Here is a 14526-nt window from a genome sequence, read left to right on the forward strand (position 1 = left end):
ACGCGCGTGCACACACACACACACAGTCTGCCCAATTTGTCCAGAAACCTGAGAAAATGTTTCAAACACAAATCAGAGCTGAAAAGCCTGGAGGAGAACAAGCAGGAGTCTCTTTCTGAGTTTAAAGAATCATCATCTCAGGACTCAAAGCCCTTTGCCATCCTAATTAAAACAATTATGTGGATGATCTGAACAAAATACGACGTGCTCTGAGAGCTGTGGCTGTTCAAGTGGGACCAAAAAGGTCTGGAGAGATGCATTACCCCAACCCCAGGGCTGCTCACACCAACCCCAGTACCTCCGACCACTCACGGTGGCCTCTCGGAGTGCCGACCAGAGGCCGACACTGGGACCTTCTATCAGAAGATGACGTCAGACCCTCAGAGCCCTCCTCCAGAACCGGAGAGGGCCACAATGTGACAATGGCACCCAGGGGTGGAGGCGGAGCCTGAGGCTGACGCGAGGGGGATGCTGAGGCAGGGGTCTGGAAGGCAGACCGGAACTGCTCGGTCTCGACTCTGAGCATCACACCTTTTCGAGTGCTTGGAGATTCTGGCAATACCCTCTAGGCCTCATGCTGTATTCAGGCACTCTGTTCCCTGGTGCTAGTTTAGACGGAGCCCAGCTCGACCCTTGTTCTGACCCTGGGCAGGAGGGGACATCTTATTTATAAATCAAAAGTTCACACCCACAGCTGGTCCTCCTTGGGCTTCCAGCAGAGCCGGTGCCACGTTTGGGGGTGGCGGTGGGGGAGGCGTGCGAGCGGAGGGACCCACCTGTGCAGGAAGTGCCGCTTGTGCATGGCCGCCAGCCCCGCTGCGATCTCGCACGCCAGCCTCTGCAGCAGCATGGTCTGCGCGTCCCCCCGCGCCGGCTCCGGCTCGCCGCCACGCAGGTAAGCCTTCAGGTCGCCCTGTGGGAACCAGCCCAGGTCAGTTTCCAGAGAGGACCGGGGGGACAGATGGGCATCTCAGCTGACAGAGATGCTGATGTGACTTCTTGGAAATTACTCAGATTTGAGCTTAATTAAGAATCTTACTGAACACATTTAAAATTACAAAAACAGCAATTCCAACCAAATACTTCAAAGCTTGAGAAAATGTCCTTCTTCTTTTAGGATCATTCTAAATTCAACATTAGTTTACCTTTGTTATAGAAACACATGGATAACAATGGCTAAAAAATAATAATAATAAATTAAAGATAATTTTACACTGACACAATTCACATTTAGTGTAGATGTACAGAAATTTCCAGGTCACTGAAAGAAGATGATGGAGAGTAAACAATAGGGGCCATTCACACCACCTTCAAGGATTCCAGGGGAGGTCACATCACAGTAGCTTTCAGGAACAACACAGAGGGAAGGAAAGAAAGAAAAATGGATGGAAAAGGAAGAAAAAGCATTTTCAAGTGCCGGTAATGGCTTCAATCCTTTGCCGGCTCCCCCACAGCCCCTGTGAAAAAGAACACTAAGGCCACTTCAGAAACATTCATGATGTGACTCTAATTAAGTCTGTTCAAAGGACAGGAAATTGAACAAATTCACACTTAGACCCCAGCACACAGGTGTTTCAATGTCCCGGGTACTCGCGAAGGAACCCCCACTCTGCCCCCCACAATACACACACACCTTTCTCGGTTTCTATTTCCTGACTCTCAAGGTGGTATGTCCTGGGGAATTTACCGTGTATCTCTTTGGGGAAATACACCTCTGAGGCAATCTTCCATGTTCTGCTCACCACATGATTAAGTATTTATTGATGTAATATAATTCCAAGGTAAAGCTTTATATATAATCAGTTAATAAAATTAAGAAAAAGCAAGTCAAAAGTTTTCAGGTTTTTTTAATGTGAGTCAAAAAAGATGCCCGAGGAAGAAAATTCCTTGACCGATTAAAAGAATCGAATACCTTCCTAACGACGGCTACAGAAGACAGCAAACTGATCAAACCTCTCAAATCAGACTTGAGAACAGCCTTCCTCTGCTGCCTTTGCCCACACTCAATGCTACGTGTGTTCCAAGGCAACGTCAAGTCCACACCAAGAACCTGAATTTGCTTTCATTCCCAGTTTCAATGATCTTTATATGGACGATAATGTTGGTGTCATGGGGTTCTCATGGCTGGGAAAGATTGAAGGCAGAAAGAGAAGAGGGTGACAGAGGATGAGATGGTTGGATGGCATCACCGATTCAACGGACATGAACTTGGGCAAACTCTGGTAGAGGGTGAGGGACGGGAGGCCTGGCGTGCTACAGTCTGTGGGGTTGCAGAGAGTCGGACACGACGTGGCGACTGAACAACAGCAACACTGGTGTCAGTAACTGTTACCATCTGGGCTTTCAAGCAGGAGCCAAGCACTGTGCTGGGAGTTTCTGCACCTGTTACTGCAAATAACTCACAATTCGAACCACTTTCCGGACGTGGAAGAGGCTTAGGGAGGGTGAGAGCTTTGCCCAAGGTCACAGAGCTAACAAACAATGGGCCTGCACGTCCACTCTTCGGTTTACCTGCCAAGAAAATTCTGTTTGGTTAGTGAATCCAATTAGTATGCAGAGCAAATCAGTTATTTTACAAGAATGAACGTCAAGTCAACTAGAGTCGACCACACGCTCTCTAGGACTCTCCCCGACTCAGCGAGCTGCTCCACCATGGGAGCTGCCGCCCCGGACCGGGCTGGGTGCTCACCCTCACCGCCGTGCTCCTGCTTCTCTGCAAACACAGCCTTTCCCCTTCTGCACCCCCGCACAACTACAAGCTGCTCCAGACCAGAAACACGTTTTTTCCCCATTAAGAAAAATACATTCTCCTCACCACCCCAACCCACTTTCACCCAGGCTAGGCTCTGTCCAGTGCAGAAGTGGTGGGAATAAGGGCTTCCCTGGTGGCTCAGAGGTTAAAGTGTCTGCCTGGAATGTGGGAGACCTGGGTTCAACCCCTGGGTTGGGAAGATCCCCTGGAGAAGGAAATGGCAACCCACTCCAGGACTCTTGCCTGGAGCATCCCATGGAGGGAGGAGCCTGGTAGGCTGCAGTCCGTGGGGTCACAAAGAGTCAGACATGACTGAGCGAGTTCACTTTACTATGGGTGACAATTAGCCCAGAAAAACTCCAGCAGAAAGCATGGGGCCTACAGGCTCATGGGATTTTCATAACGTAGCCCACACGGAAACGAAATATGAGAACAGAGAGCGGAAGTTTGTTCACCTTACCAGTGAAATGACAACTTAAAAGGCATCTGCCTAACCCCCTTCCTTCAATGTCCATCTAAGGAAAAAACTACCCTCACACAAAAGTAGGACTATGCTGTTCTGTGTCTGGCCGATTCTCAAAGCAAATAGGAGCTGCTGGCCAACAGCAAACACTTCCCGAGTGATTTTGGCCATGAAGGCAGGAACGGCGGAGTGGGTGTAGCTGTTTTTCAAGGTTACCTAAAGTATATTCCTTACCACTCACTGTTCTTAAGTTATCTTCTCTTCACAATAGGCCACTCCCCAAATTTCACCAGGAGATAAAGTATAATAAACAGAAGGAGATTTTGCTTCAGCTCTGAAGGTTTCCAGCTTGGCAAAAACTCAGTCTCTCCCCACCTGCACTGGGGTGGGGAGGAGGGGGGGAGGGTGAGCACGGCCCAGGCAAACACGTCTCTAACCTGCGGAGTCAACATCAGCGGTTCCTGAGGAGCAGATCAGCTTCTCCCGGACAAGACCTGCGACGGGCTAGGAGGGGCCCAGGGCTACTTCTATGTTCTAGAAAGAACCCCAGCGCTCTCCTGGCACCACCAGTGCTAAAGGAAAATCAGCGTAAGATCTTCAACTACAGCAAAGATGTTTCTATTACTGCTAAAAATGGATCCATTCTATCCAGAACGGATGAAGCTGTGAAGTGTAGGCATCTGGCTTACGCTTTAATGATGCTGAGTGAGCCCACTGGGATTATTACTTTGCCCACAATTGCACCCACTCCAGTACTCCTGCCTGGAGAGTCCCATGGACGGAGGAGCCTGGAGGCCTGCAGTCCACAGGGTCGCTGAGGGTCAGACACGACTGAGCGACTTCACTTTCACTTTTCACTTTCATGCATTGGAGAAGGAAATGGCAACCCACTCCAGTGTTCTTGCCTGGAGAATCCCAGGGACAGAGGAGCCTGATGGGCTGCCGTCTATGGGGTCGCACAGTCAGACTCGACTGAAGTGACTTAGCAGCAGCAGCAGCATTACTTAAAAAGAGAAACACTGAGAACAGCAATGTATTCTGAAACAATACAAAGTTCCCTTTATCCAAGTTTTAAGTATTTCTCACATCCTCCCTAATGCCCTTCCGTAAAAAACTCAAGAAAACCTTAGGACGCTAGATGGCAGCAAAGCGCTGGTACTGAGACCTCAGACACCAGAGCGGTAGCTTGGCCCCCTCTGCATTGAGGCACGTGGACCTTCAGATGCTTCCTCGGGAGGACCTTCCCAAACCCCAACACCGGCTGCCCAGAGTGCTCGGTCCAGCTTTCCTCCGGACACGGAGAACCATGAATTCACTTCAACACGGCGTAAAAACCCACCCAACAAGCAAATAGATTAGAAATTACAATTGCTCATACGTTTAACAGACGGATTTGGGAGAAAACTTTGTTTTTAAACAAAAATTTGACTGAAAGGATGAAGGAATGGCATCGACAGCCACCTGCTCGGCATCCACTGAGGAAATCAAACCTCTGCACCAGGCGGGAGGCCCTGGGAACTGCCAGCCCAAGGGTTCTCACTCCTCACGCGGACTGTGCCTCTTGCCCTCGCCAGCACTCAAGACCCGCCTGTCCACGCCCACACCCCCACAGCACCTCCTCCCATCACGAATTACCCTCCCTGAGCCCATCCCATCTCTGCTCAAAGAATCTGTGCGTGCCCCTCTGCCTGCATACCCGGCTTCTGAGCCCATCCCACCTCCCTCTTATGGACACAGGGCTTTGGGCCTGCCGGCTGGCCTGCCCCCCACCCCCCAACAGGCTTGGCTCCAGCTGCTCCCATCAGCTATCCCCGGCCGCTTCTGCCGGACGCAAGGTCAGCGGTCATCAGCAGAACCCAGTGAGGGCCCGCTCCTTCCTTCCCCACCGGCCTCCTCCTTCTGAGCTCCCCGGTCGCTCCTCTCCAGGCCCCTGTGTGGAACCTCCTCCCTCTCCCTGGTCAGCAGGCGCCGGCACACACAGGGCTCTGTCCATGGTCCCCGTCCCTCCTCGCCGCAACACCTGTTCCCGGGTGGGCGTATCATCCCACGGGCACTGAACATCATCTCTCACACGCTTCTCTGGCTCAGACCTTCACGCCCACCCCCGAGCCCCAGGCTCATCTGTCAGCTGCTCACTCGACACCCTTCCTGGGATGCCCGAAAGGCACCTCCAACCCAATGCACACAGTGCAAAGCTCCGAGATCTGCTCCATCTCGGGAACTGGCATCTCCGTTTCCCCAGGGCATTCAGCCAAAACCAGAGTCCTCATGGTGGAGTCTGCTGTGTCCCGGGACGCCCACCACCACCCATCACCAAGTCCTGGACCTACAGTCAGAGGGAGCCTGGGCCACGGGGCCCAAGGCAGCAGTCACATGCTGGGAGGACCCTCTCAAACCCCAGCACCGGCTGCCCTGAGTGCTCTGTCCAGGAGGGGCCACTGGCTGGGCCGTGGGAATACGGCACCCTCCCCAGCAGCTGCCCACATCGCCCCACCGCCAAGCCTGATCATGCCGTGTTGTCGTTTGGCACGTGTCCCCTCTGCGGGCTCTGAGCTGGGGACACTGTCCACGTGTCCCCTCTGCTCCACCCTAAGCCCACGCCCCCTCTCTTCTCCTCACACTCCTGAGGCGCAGGGCACATCACGCATCTCCGTATGTCTGGAAGGGTCCACGTGTGTGGGCTTACTTCACAAGTTCATTCGTGAACAAGACATGCCATTTCTGAACAAAAGGCCAATTCAGGGAGGCTTCCCACTGATGGAGCACAAATGTACAGGCATTAACCCCACCTGATACAAAAGTATGTAGAATAAAATTAAGCTATCAGTTAAAATCCCCACTTCACCACGGCAAACACGTGACTCAGACAAGGAGGCGGCCAAGAGAAAGCGTGGTCCTGGGCGTGGCCGGCAGAGCCCTGTTCCTCCCTCGTAGCAGTCTTCTCATCGGTAAAACGAAGTTGCGGCACCTGCTCAGAAGACTCGGTGCCCAGCTCGAGGCCCAGCGTCGTCGGGGCCCGTCTCCCTGACACGCCCGAGCGGGCAGGGCCATGCTTCCGTCAGCCCCGGAGCCTCTCCTGAGCTGCTGGAGCCAGCCAGCCACAGAGGCGCGTGGAAGTCTACCCAGATGCCAAAAACGCTCCCTGGCCAAGGAAAGACTCTCATCTCTGCATCTATGCTTCAGGGTCTGGGGACGGAGGCAGAACTGCTGATTCTCACTGGAAGCAAGACGGAGCGGAGCGGAACCTGCTTCCTTCCATCACCTCGGCCTGCAGTCTGACCTCCCAGTGGTTGGTCTCTGCTTGACTCCCTTCCAACCGATCCCTCCCAGCAGACGCCAACCTGCCTCCCCAATCGTGGTGCTCTCGCCCACCAGTCCCCAGGTCCCCCCAACCCCACACATGCAAACCATCAAGCTCCCCTGCCTGGCTCACGTGTCCTTGAGACCCTTTCTTGCTGAGCAGAGTCCATCCACCCACCCATCCACATTCAAACCAAATACCACCTTCTTTGTGAAGCCTACCCCAGTGAGCCTACTTAGAACTCCTACACAGAACTACCCAAACCTTTAAATTACAATCAACTGAACAAAATAAGAAAAATGAATAAATGTAACTACCGTTTCCTGAGCACACCATGTGCCCAGCGATTCATATTCACCATCTCATGGCTGGGCAGTCCCTGGGAGAGGCAGGATCACCCCTATTTTACAGATGCCTACACTGAGGCTTCATGAGGTGAGGGCCTTTCCAGGGAGGCCCACAAGCAGGTGGCAGCATGAGCGTGTGAAGCAGGCCCGCCTGGCCCTCCAGGCAGAAAAGGCAGGACGGGGGTGGCTAGCCATGCTCCCCAGAGCGTGGGGCACAGCCCTCGGTTCCCAACAGGTGCTCACACACTTTTGCTGAGTGAGTGATCCTGACCCCACTCTCACTGCCCACCCACAGACACACACGGGGCACGCCACAGCCCCCGCGGCCACGCGTTCCACAAGGCGCCCTGCGCTGAGCCCTCCGCCCACGAGCACTACACCCACCCTCGGCAGCACACGTCAGTGGCTGCGGGCCAGCTACCAAACCCTGCAGACTTTTTCATTTGCTTTCATAAAAATTCTAAGAGAAAGTGTTTTTCAAAAAGAGACCGGTAATTCCATCTCGCGAGGAATGACCTAAGTAAGTACGAAAACATTCTCTCCTTTCTCCTCAAGAGATGGTATCTCTGAGCATGCTCCCCGCCTGGTGACAACGCAAGAGGCCAACGTGCCCTCGCCAGCTTCTGACCTGCTGAGAGCCTGTGAAGACAGTGGCCCCTGTCATGGTGGCCGCGGCTACTCGCTTCCGAGCCTGGGCCGGCAGCCTCTGTCCTCTGGACCCTGGCCAGAGGGCGCCTCTGCCTCGGATGGCGTGCCTCTGCTCAGGCCAGCCTATTTCTGGGAGGGTCCTGGGGCACCCAGGCTGGGAGCAAGGTTCAGGGGAAGCCGGGCTTCGGGGTGCTCTGGGGACATCCCTGCAGTCCAGGCAGGCAGGCATCTCCAGGGCTCACGGGGCCGATGTGAGCTGAGCATTTCTGTCACCCAGCCTCTGAGCATGCTGAGCCCAAGACCTTGACCACAATGCCCCCAGTCAGGCCCAGCCCCTGCTGCTGGGAAGCTGGTCTCTCTGACATGTACTAGGGTCCAGAGGTGATGAACAGGGAACTGCCCTCAGAGATAGATGTGACCCCACCAGGGGCAAGGTGGGGGGCTCCCTAGGTTAACGGCCTTTCCTTAACACGAGACTGGTCATTCTGAGTCCTGACCGACAGACTTTCCACGGGCACCCCAGCCTCTGCCGGGTGTAGGTCACACTGGTAGAGCTCCTTACATAACAGGAACTAATCACCAGTGTCTTTTGTGTGTGTGATGAAAACCATGTCACACAAGGCTACCCCCTCAAGCACTTCTCAGTGTCCACTTCTGCAGCATTAAGTCCATCCACACGGTCGTGCAGCCCTCACCCCCATGCACCCTCAGGACTCTCTGCATCTTCCCAAACTCAGACTCTGCTCCCTGCTCAACAGCAACTCCCCCAGCCCCTGGCACCCACCCTGCCACCTCGCCCCGGAGGGGCCGCTCTGGGAACCCCATGCAAGGGGACTCCTGCAGTGCGTGTGGTTTGTGACCTCGCTTATTTCACTGAGCGTAACGTCCTCAAGGTTCATCCATATGGCAGCAGGTATCAGAATTTCCTTCCTTTCTATGGCTGAGTAATAGTCCAGCTCATGGACAGACCCAATTTTCCTTATCTGTTCATCCACTGATGGATCCCTGGGCTGCTTCGGCCTTGTGGCTACTATGAATAATGCTGCTACGAACACGGGCATGAAAGTGAGACTCTGTGCTCAACTATCTGAATACGTACCTAGACATGGAACTAAACTCATCACCTGAACCCATTCGGAAGAAAACATCAAGCTTTTACTACTCCAGGAAAAACACCACCACTGCCCAGGAAGACTTTCAGGAATGCACAGACAGGGTGAAGAATAAGAAAATGCCAAAGCCCATGAGCTGGTTTCTGAGCCACCTCGATTAGCGCGCAAATGTGCCATTTCAGTAAGATGGTGACTCCCATTTATTTCTCTTATGCTCGCTCACGGAGAGCGCTCCCGTTGCTGTTTATAATCAGCATCAGGAGCCAATTAGGGACCCAAAAAAGACCCCATTAAATGTCTCACAAAAGCAGAACTTTGACAAGCAGGCCTGTCTCATCACGGGAAAATGCGTCTTTGGTGCACTTTCTCCACAGGCTGGGCCACCTGTCACACTGGCCACCCAGAACTAGGTTAAAAGGAGTTATTTTCATATTCTATTCAATAATAACCAAGGATCATGCATATTGTACCTCTGATAACAATGAGATACCCAAAATCAACTGCGCAATAAAACTGTCAGAAACATGCCTGGGAACTCCTTCCTCCCTGCTCTCACACCTTTATGAAATAATCCGGCTAAGTGGCAGCTGTCACATGTCTGCCCCCTCTAGGCAGGAGACCCAGAGGACAATGACCAGTTTTCTCTTTGAGCCCTGTGAGAGCAGGGAGCTGCCTTTCTGCAGTAAGTAAGTGTTCCATCAGGAAGCAGCGTCCATGACGGGAGAAGCCAGTGGGGGTGGGGCACAGAGAGCAGTGAGATTAACTCTGGTTTCCTTACAAGGAGAGAGAGCTCTAGGAGGGGTCTCCAGAGGAGAGTTAAGTCCATTGGTTCTAAACTTTGTTCCTAAAGGTGCATGTTGCGACTTCTGGTGTGACCATGTGCCAGAAACAGTGTCTGCAGTAGGAGATGGGGAAAACTAAAACAGAAAAGCTTAAGAATCCAAACCAAGGCTAGAAACAGAGCGAATAGTAAAAGTTGAAACAGGTAGGAGAAACAATAAAAAATAGGCAGGTAACATTCTAAACATCACAGCAGGTACAATAAATACAAATGGACAACCTGTTCCACTTTAAGTGACCAACACTGACAGATTAATAAAATCCTAACAAAGAGGGAATAGTAAAAGTTGAAACAGGTAGGAGAAACAATAAAAAATAGGCAGGTAACATTCTAAACATCACAGCAGGTACAATAAATACAAATGGACAACCTGTTCCACTTTAAGTGACCAACACTGACAGATTAATAAAATCCTAACAAAGAGGGAATAGTAAAAGTTGAAACAGGTAGGAGAAACAATAAAAAATAGGCAGGTAACATTCTAAACATCACAGCAGGTACAATAAATACAAATGGACAACCTGTTCCACTTTAAGTGACCAACACTGACAGATTAATAAAATCCTAACAAAGAGGGAATAGTAAAAGTTGAAACAGGTAGGAGAAACAATAAAAAATAGGCAGGTAACATTCTAAACATCACAGCAGGTACAATAAATACAAATGGACAAACTGTTCCACTTTAAGTGACCAAGACTGACAGACTAATAAAATCCTAACAATAAGCTAGTTACAAGAGATGTCAACCAACGGATTGGCAGACCTAAACCAGGCGAATTCTAAACTGAAAGAAAGCTGGAAGAGCTACGTTTATATTGTTAAAAAGACCATCCTCAGTAACGCTTTTAATGTTAAAGAGAGTCCCTTCATAATAATAAAAGTTTCAAATTACAGGAAGTTGTATCTATTCTAAATTTGTATCCCTGACGCAGTAGGTATCAAAATGTACGAAACAGAGTAACTAGAACTGTAAGAAAAACATAAGGAAAATATGTAATCGGAAGATTTTAATATGCCTCTCAATACCTAACAGAAAACAGACCCAGGTTCCCTCTGCTCTTGCCCCATCTCCACAAATGAGGAGGAAATAGGAGATTTGAACAGCCTCACAAACTCGACCCAAAAGGTCCACACGGACATATGTACTGATCACCAGAATAAACATTTCCCGCAGCACCTACAATTGAATAAAACGCTGACCCTGGAGTGGAGATGAACGTAGCCGGGAAGAGAGCAGCATCTGACCCCGAGCTGACGAGGACCACCTTTGCTCAGGCACTGAGGCTGGGGGCGAGGGAGGGGAAGAGTTTACTGCAACATAATCCACTGAAAGCGAATATAGACAGTTTGTTAATCATGTTTCTTTGGAATAGAATTGAAAGCCGTCCCTCATCCAGCATTTCAATCTGCCAGAAACACTTTGGTAAAAACTTCTGAAATACGTGACCTTGAACTTGTACTAGAAACTTACCAGGTCACAGAACTCGAACACCAGAAGATAGGGGATTGCTTCTACACACTGTCCGACACACTGGAGGACATTTGGATGCTGAAGGATACTGGTGAAAGATAAAAGTCACAGCAGTGTTCATGAGGAAGCAGGCCAGTAAAACTGTTCAGACAGTAACCCCAAATTGAACATTCTTAACGATTTAAATACGATCAACTGAAAAGTGCACCAGAAGATTATATTTAACAGATGCATTCTAACTTATGTATTGATTAAATAATTCAAAGGCAAGCAGGTGAATATTTTCACAAATTAAAACAACTTCTATCATTAGAATCTTTTAACTCTGGTAATTTAACTTTATAGCTATCAGTTTGAAGCAGCATTTAAAAGGACTATATTCAATTAGCATTTCAACCTATACGTTAAGTAACCTGGCTACTTCTTAAGCTATCTAGTTCATATACTGGTCTTATAAATCATTGTATATGCAAACATTTTTGAAAAATACGTTGTCTAAAACAAAGCTAAAAGAAAAAAAAGATATGCCAAAATGGTTTTTCTTTTTTAAAAAAGTATTTATTTTGAAGACAATAGTGAAATAAGAGTAAGTTGCAAAGACAGTAGAGGGCCCAGGCTCCCTTCACCCAGTTTTCCTTCCTGGTGGCACCTAACCCAGTGCAAGCCTGAAACCAGGGCGCTGGCGCTTGGGAGCAGTGTGCTGTGTGCGCCCGGGTCCTGTTGCCAAGTGTGTAGCTTCATGCAACCACTACACAGCGGAAATACACAACTGCCCCCCACCACGGAGCTCTCTGTGCCACCCTGCATGGTCAACACCCCGACAACCCCCACCAGCCGTCCCTCAGCCCTGGCACCCACTAATCTGGTCTCCTTCCCCACGTCTCATTGTGAGAAGATTATGTAAATGAAATCACACAGTGTGTGGCCTCCTGAGGTTGATTTTTTCACGCAACATAATGCCTTTAGGATTACCTAAGTTGCTGCCTGCATCAGGCGTCCCCTCTCATTTAACACTGAGCAGAATTCCACGGGTTGGATGGACCAGTTTGTTCAAACCAGTCACCTAGGGATTTTAGTTTTCCCAGTTTGAGGCTATTATAAATAAAGCTCCTATAAACAATCATGCAAGAGATTTTGTGTGGAAATAAGTTCTCTGAGATAAATGGCCAGGAGTGCAACAGCTAGATTATAGGATGTGACAGTTAATTTTGTGTCAACTTGGCTGGGCCATAGTGCACAGATATTCGGTCAAATGTTGTTCTGGACACTTCTGTGAGGGCGTTTGGGGACGAGATCATCATTAAATCAGTTGACTTTCAGTAAAAGCAGATGGTGCTCCATAATGTGGGTGGGCCTCGTCCAATCAGGTGAAAACCTTTACAGAACAAAGACCAGCCTCCCCCAGTGAGAAGGAATACTGTGAGCAGACGGCCTCCACGCTTGAACTGTAACAGCGGCTCTGCTCCATGTCTCCAGCCTGCTGGCCCCGCCCTGCGCACCTGCCAGACTCCATAACTGCATGAGCCATTTCCTTAAAATAAATCACCTACCTACCTATTCATTCTTCTATCTACCTACCTACCTCCAACCACCCACCTACCTATCTACCTACCTACCTACCTCCATCTACCTACCTACCCACCTATCCATCTACCTACCTACCCACCTATCTACCTACCTACCTACCTCCATCTACCTACCTACCCACCTATCCATCTACCTACCTACCCACCTATCCATCTACCTACCTACCCCCCATCCCTCCCTCTCTCTACAGATCCTACTGGCTCGTGTTTCCGTGGGGAACTGTGACTAATGCATATGGTGGTTCACTGTATGTTTAGTTTTGTAACAAAGTGCCTAACTAGTCTACAGTGACTGTGCCATCTTCACCTACTTTGAAGAATTCTCTGGTCAAACTATCTAACCCCAGAGATTCTTTTGGAGACTTTTTAGGTTTCAAACTCCATTTCTTTAATAACTCTATTCCAATAATCTATTTCATACTGAGAGAGTTGTGGCGGTCTGTGCTTTTTGAGTAACTGGTGCATTTCACCTAAGCTGTAAACACATACACTAGAGCTGTTGGTCGCGTCCTGCCAGGGTCTGTCTCGTTCCTGGTGTTAGGAATCTGTGTGTTCTCTCTCTCCTGTTCTCTGCCAGTGTTGTTCGAGGTTTTCCGCTTTTTCTGTCTTTCCGAAGAGCCAGCTTCGTGTTTCACTGATTTTTATCTGCCGTCGTCCTGTTTCTGCTCTTTTCTTTAATATCCACTCCTGCTTGCATGGAGTTCATTTTGCTCCTGTTTTTCTGGTCCCTTGACGTATGAGCTGAGATGATCGGTTTGAGACTCCCCTTTTCTCATGTAATCCGACCCCACAGGTAAGACGGTGCTTCCCTGTCCCTGCTTTTGAGACTTCGTGTCTTCTGTTTTCAGACATTTGACTATGATGTGTGTTGGCACACATTTCTTTGGGTTTATCATATTTGAGATTTGCTCCATTTCTTGAATCTGTAGGTTTGTCTTTGCAAAATGTGGAATAATTTTCAGTGAATACTTCTTCAAACATCTTTTTAAGCCATCTTCTATCTCCTTTCAATCTGGGTCGTCATGATCTTTTGTTCAAGCCCCCAAGTCCTTGGGGCATTTTCATTTTTTTAACATTTTCTTTTTGCTGCATGAATTGGGCGATAAATATTTATCTTCAGCTTCACTGATGTTTCTCCTTCGTCTTCTCCATTCTGCAGCTGAACTCATCCATTGAGTTTTTATTTTGATTACTATTTTTTTCAGTTCTGAAGGGTCCATTCAGGTCTTCTGACATTGTCTATATCCCTGCTGAGGCTCTGCATGTTTTCATTTAAGGGCACTCAAGGCTATGGTTTTTCCTGTGGTCATGTATGGATGTGAGAGTTGGACTGTGAAGAAGGCTGAGCGCTGAAGAATTGATGCGTTTGAACTGTGGTGTTGAAGACTCTTGAGGGTCCCCTGGACTGCACGGAGATCCAACCAGTCCATTCTGAAGGAGATCAACCCTGGGATTTCTTTTGGAAGGAATGATGCTAAAGCTGAAGCTCCAGTACTTTGGACACCTCATGCGAAGAGTTGACTCATTGGAAAAGACTGATGCTGGGAGAGATTGGGGGCAGGAGGAGAAGGGGACGACCCAGGATGAGATGGCTGGATGGCATCACTGACTCGATGGACGTGAGTATGAGTGAACTCTGGAAGACGGTGATGGATAGGGAGGCCTGACGTGCTGTGATTCATGGGGTCGCAAAGAGTCGGACATGACTGAGCGACTGAACTGAGCTGAACTGAAGCATTTTTACAACGGCTCCTTTGTCAGATAAGCCAAACATCGCTCTCATCTTGGTGTTGTATTTGTTGTCTTCGTGTTTTGTTTTACTGAAGTATAGTCGATTTTCAATGTTGTGTTAATTTTTGCTATACATCAAAATGATTCTGTTTTACAGATACACACGCTTTTTCATATTCTTTTCCGTTATGATCTACCTCAGGATATTGAACATAGGTCCCTGTGCTGTAACAGGTCGACCTGGATGCTTACCTGTTCTCTATACAATATTGTG

At 49.3% G+C, this 14526-nt stretch overlaps 1 protein-coding gene across 3 annotated transcripts in view; it reads right to left on the reverse strand.

The window, feature by feature from the left end:
• Positions 1–14526, reverse strand: part of LMTK2 (lemur tyrosine kinase 2) — a 75136-nt gene that overhangs the window by 28702 nt on the left and 31908 nt on the right. For all 3 annotated transcript variants that reach the window (XM_042240708.1, XM_042240709.1, XM_027961881.2), the window contains exons 6-7: positions 10936–11023; positions 777–913 (exon numbers count right to left, since the gene is read on the reverse strand). In XM_042240708.1, coding sequence (XP_042096642.1) covers positions 777–913; positions 10936–11023 — 225 coding nt within the window. The remainder of the gene's footprint in view (positions 1–776; positions 914–10935; positions 11024–14526) is intronic.

This window comes from Ovis aries, chromosome 24 (assembly GCF_016772045.2).
Source record: "Ovis aries strain OAR_USU_Benz2616 breed Rambouillet chromosome 24, ARS-UI_Ramb_v3.0, whole genome shotgun sequence".
NCBI lineage: Eukaryota > Metazoa > Chordata > Mammalia > Artiodactyla > Bovidae > Ovis > Ovis aries.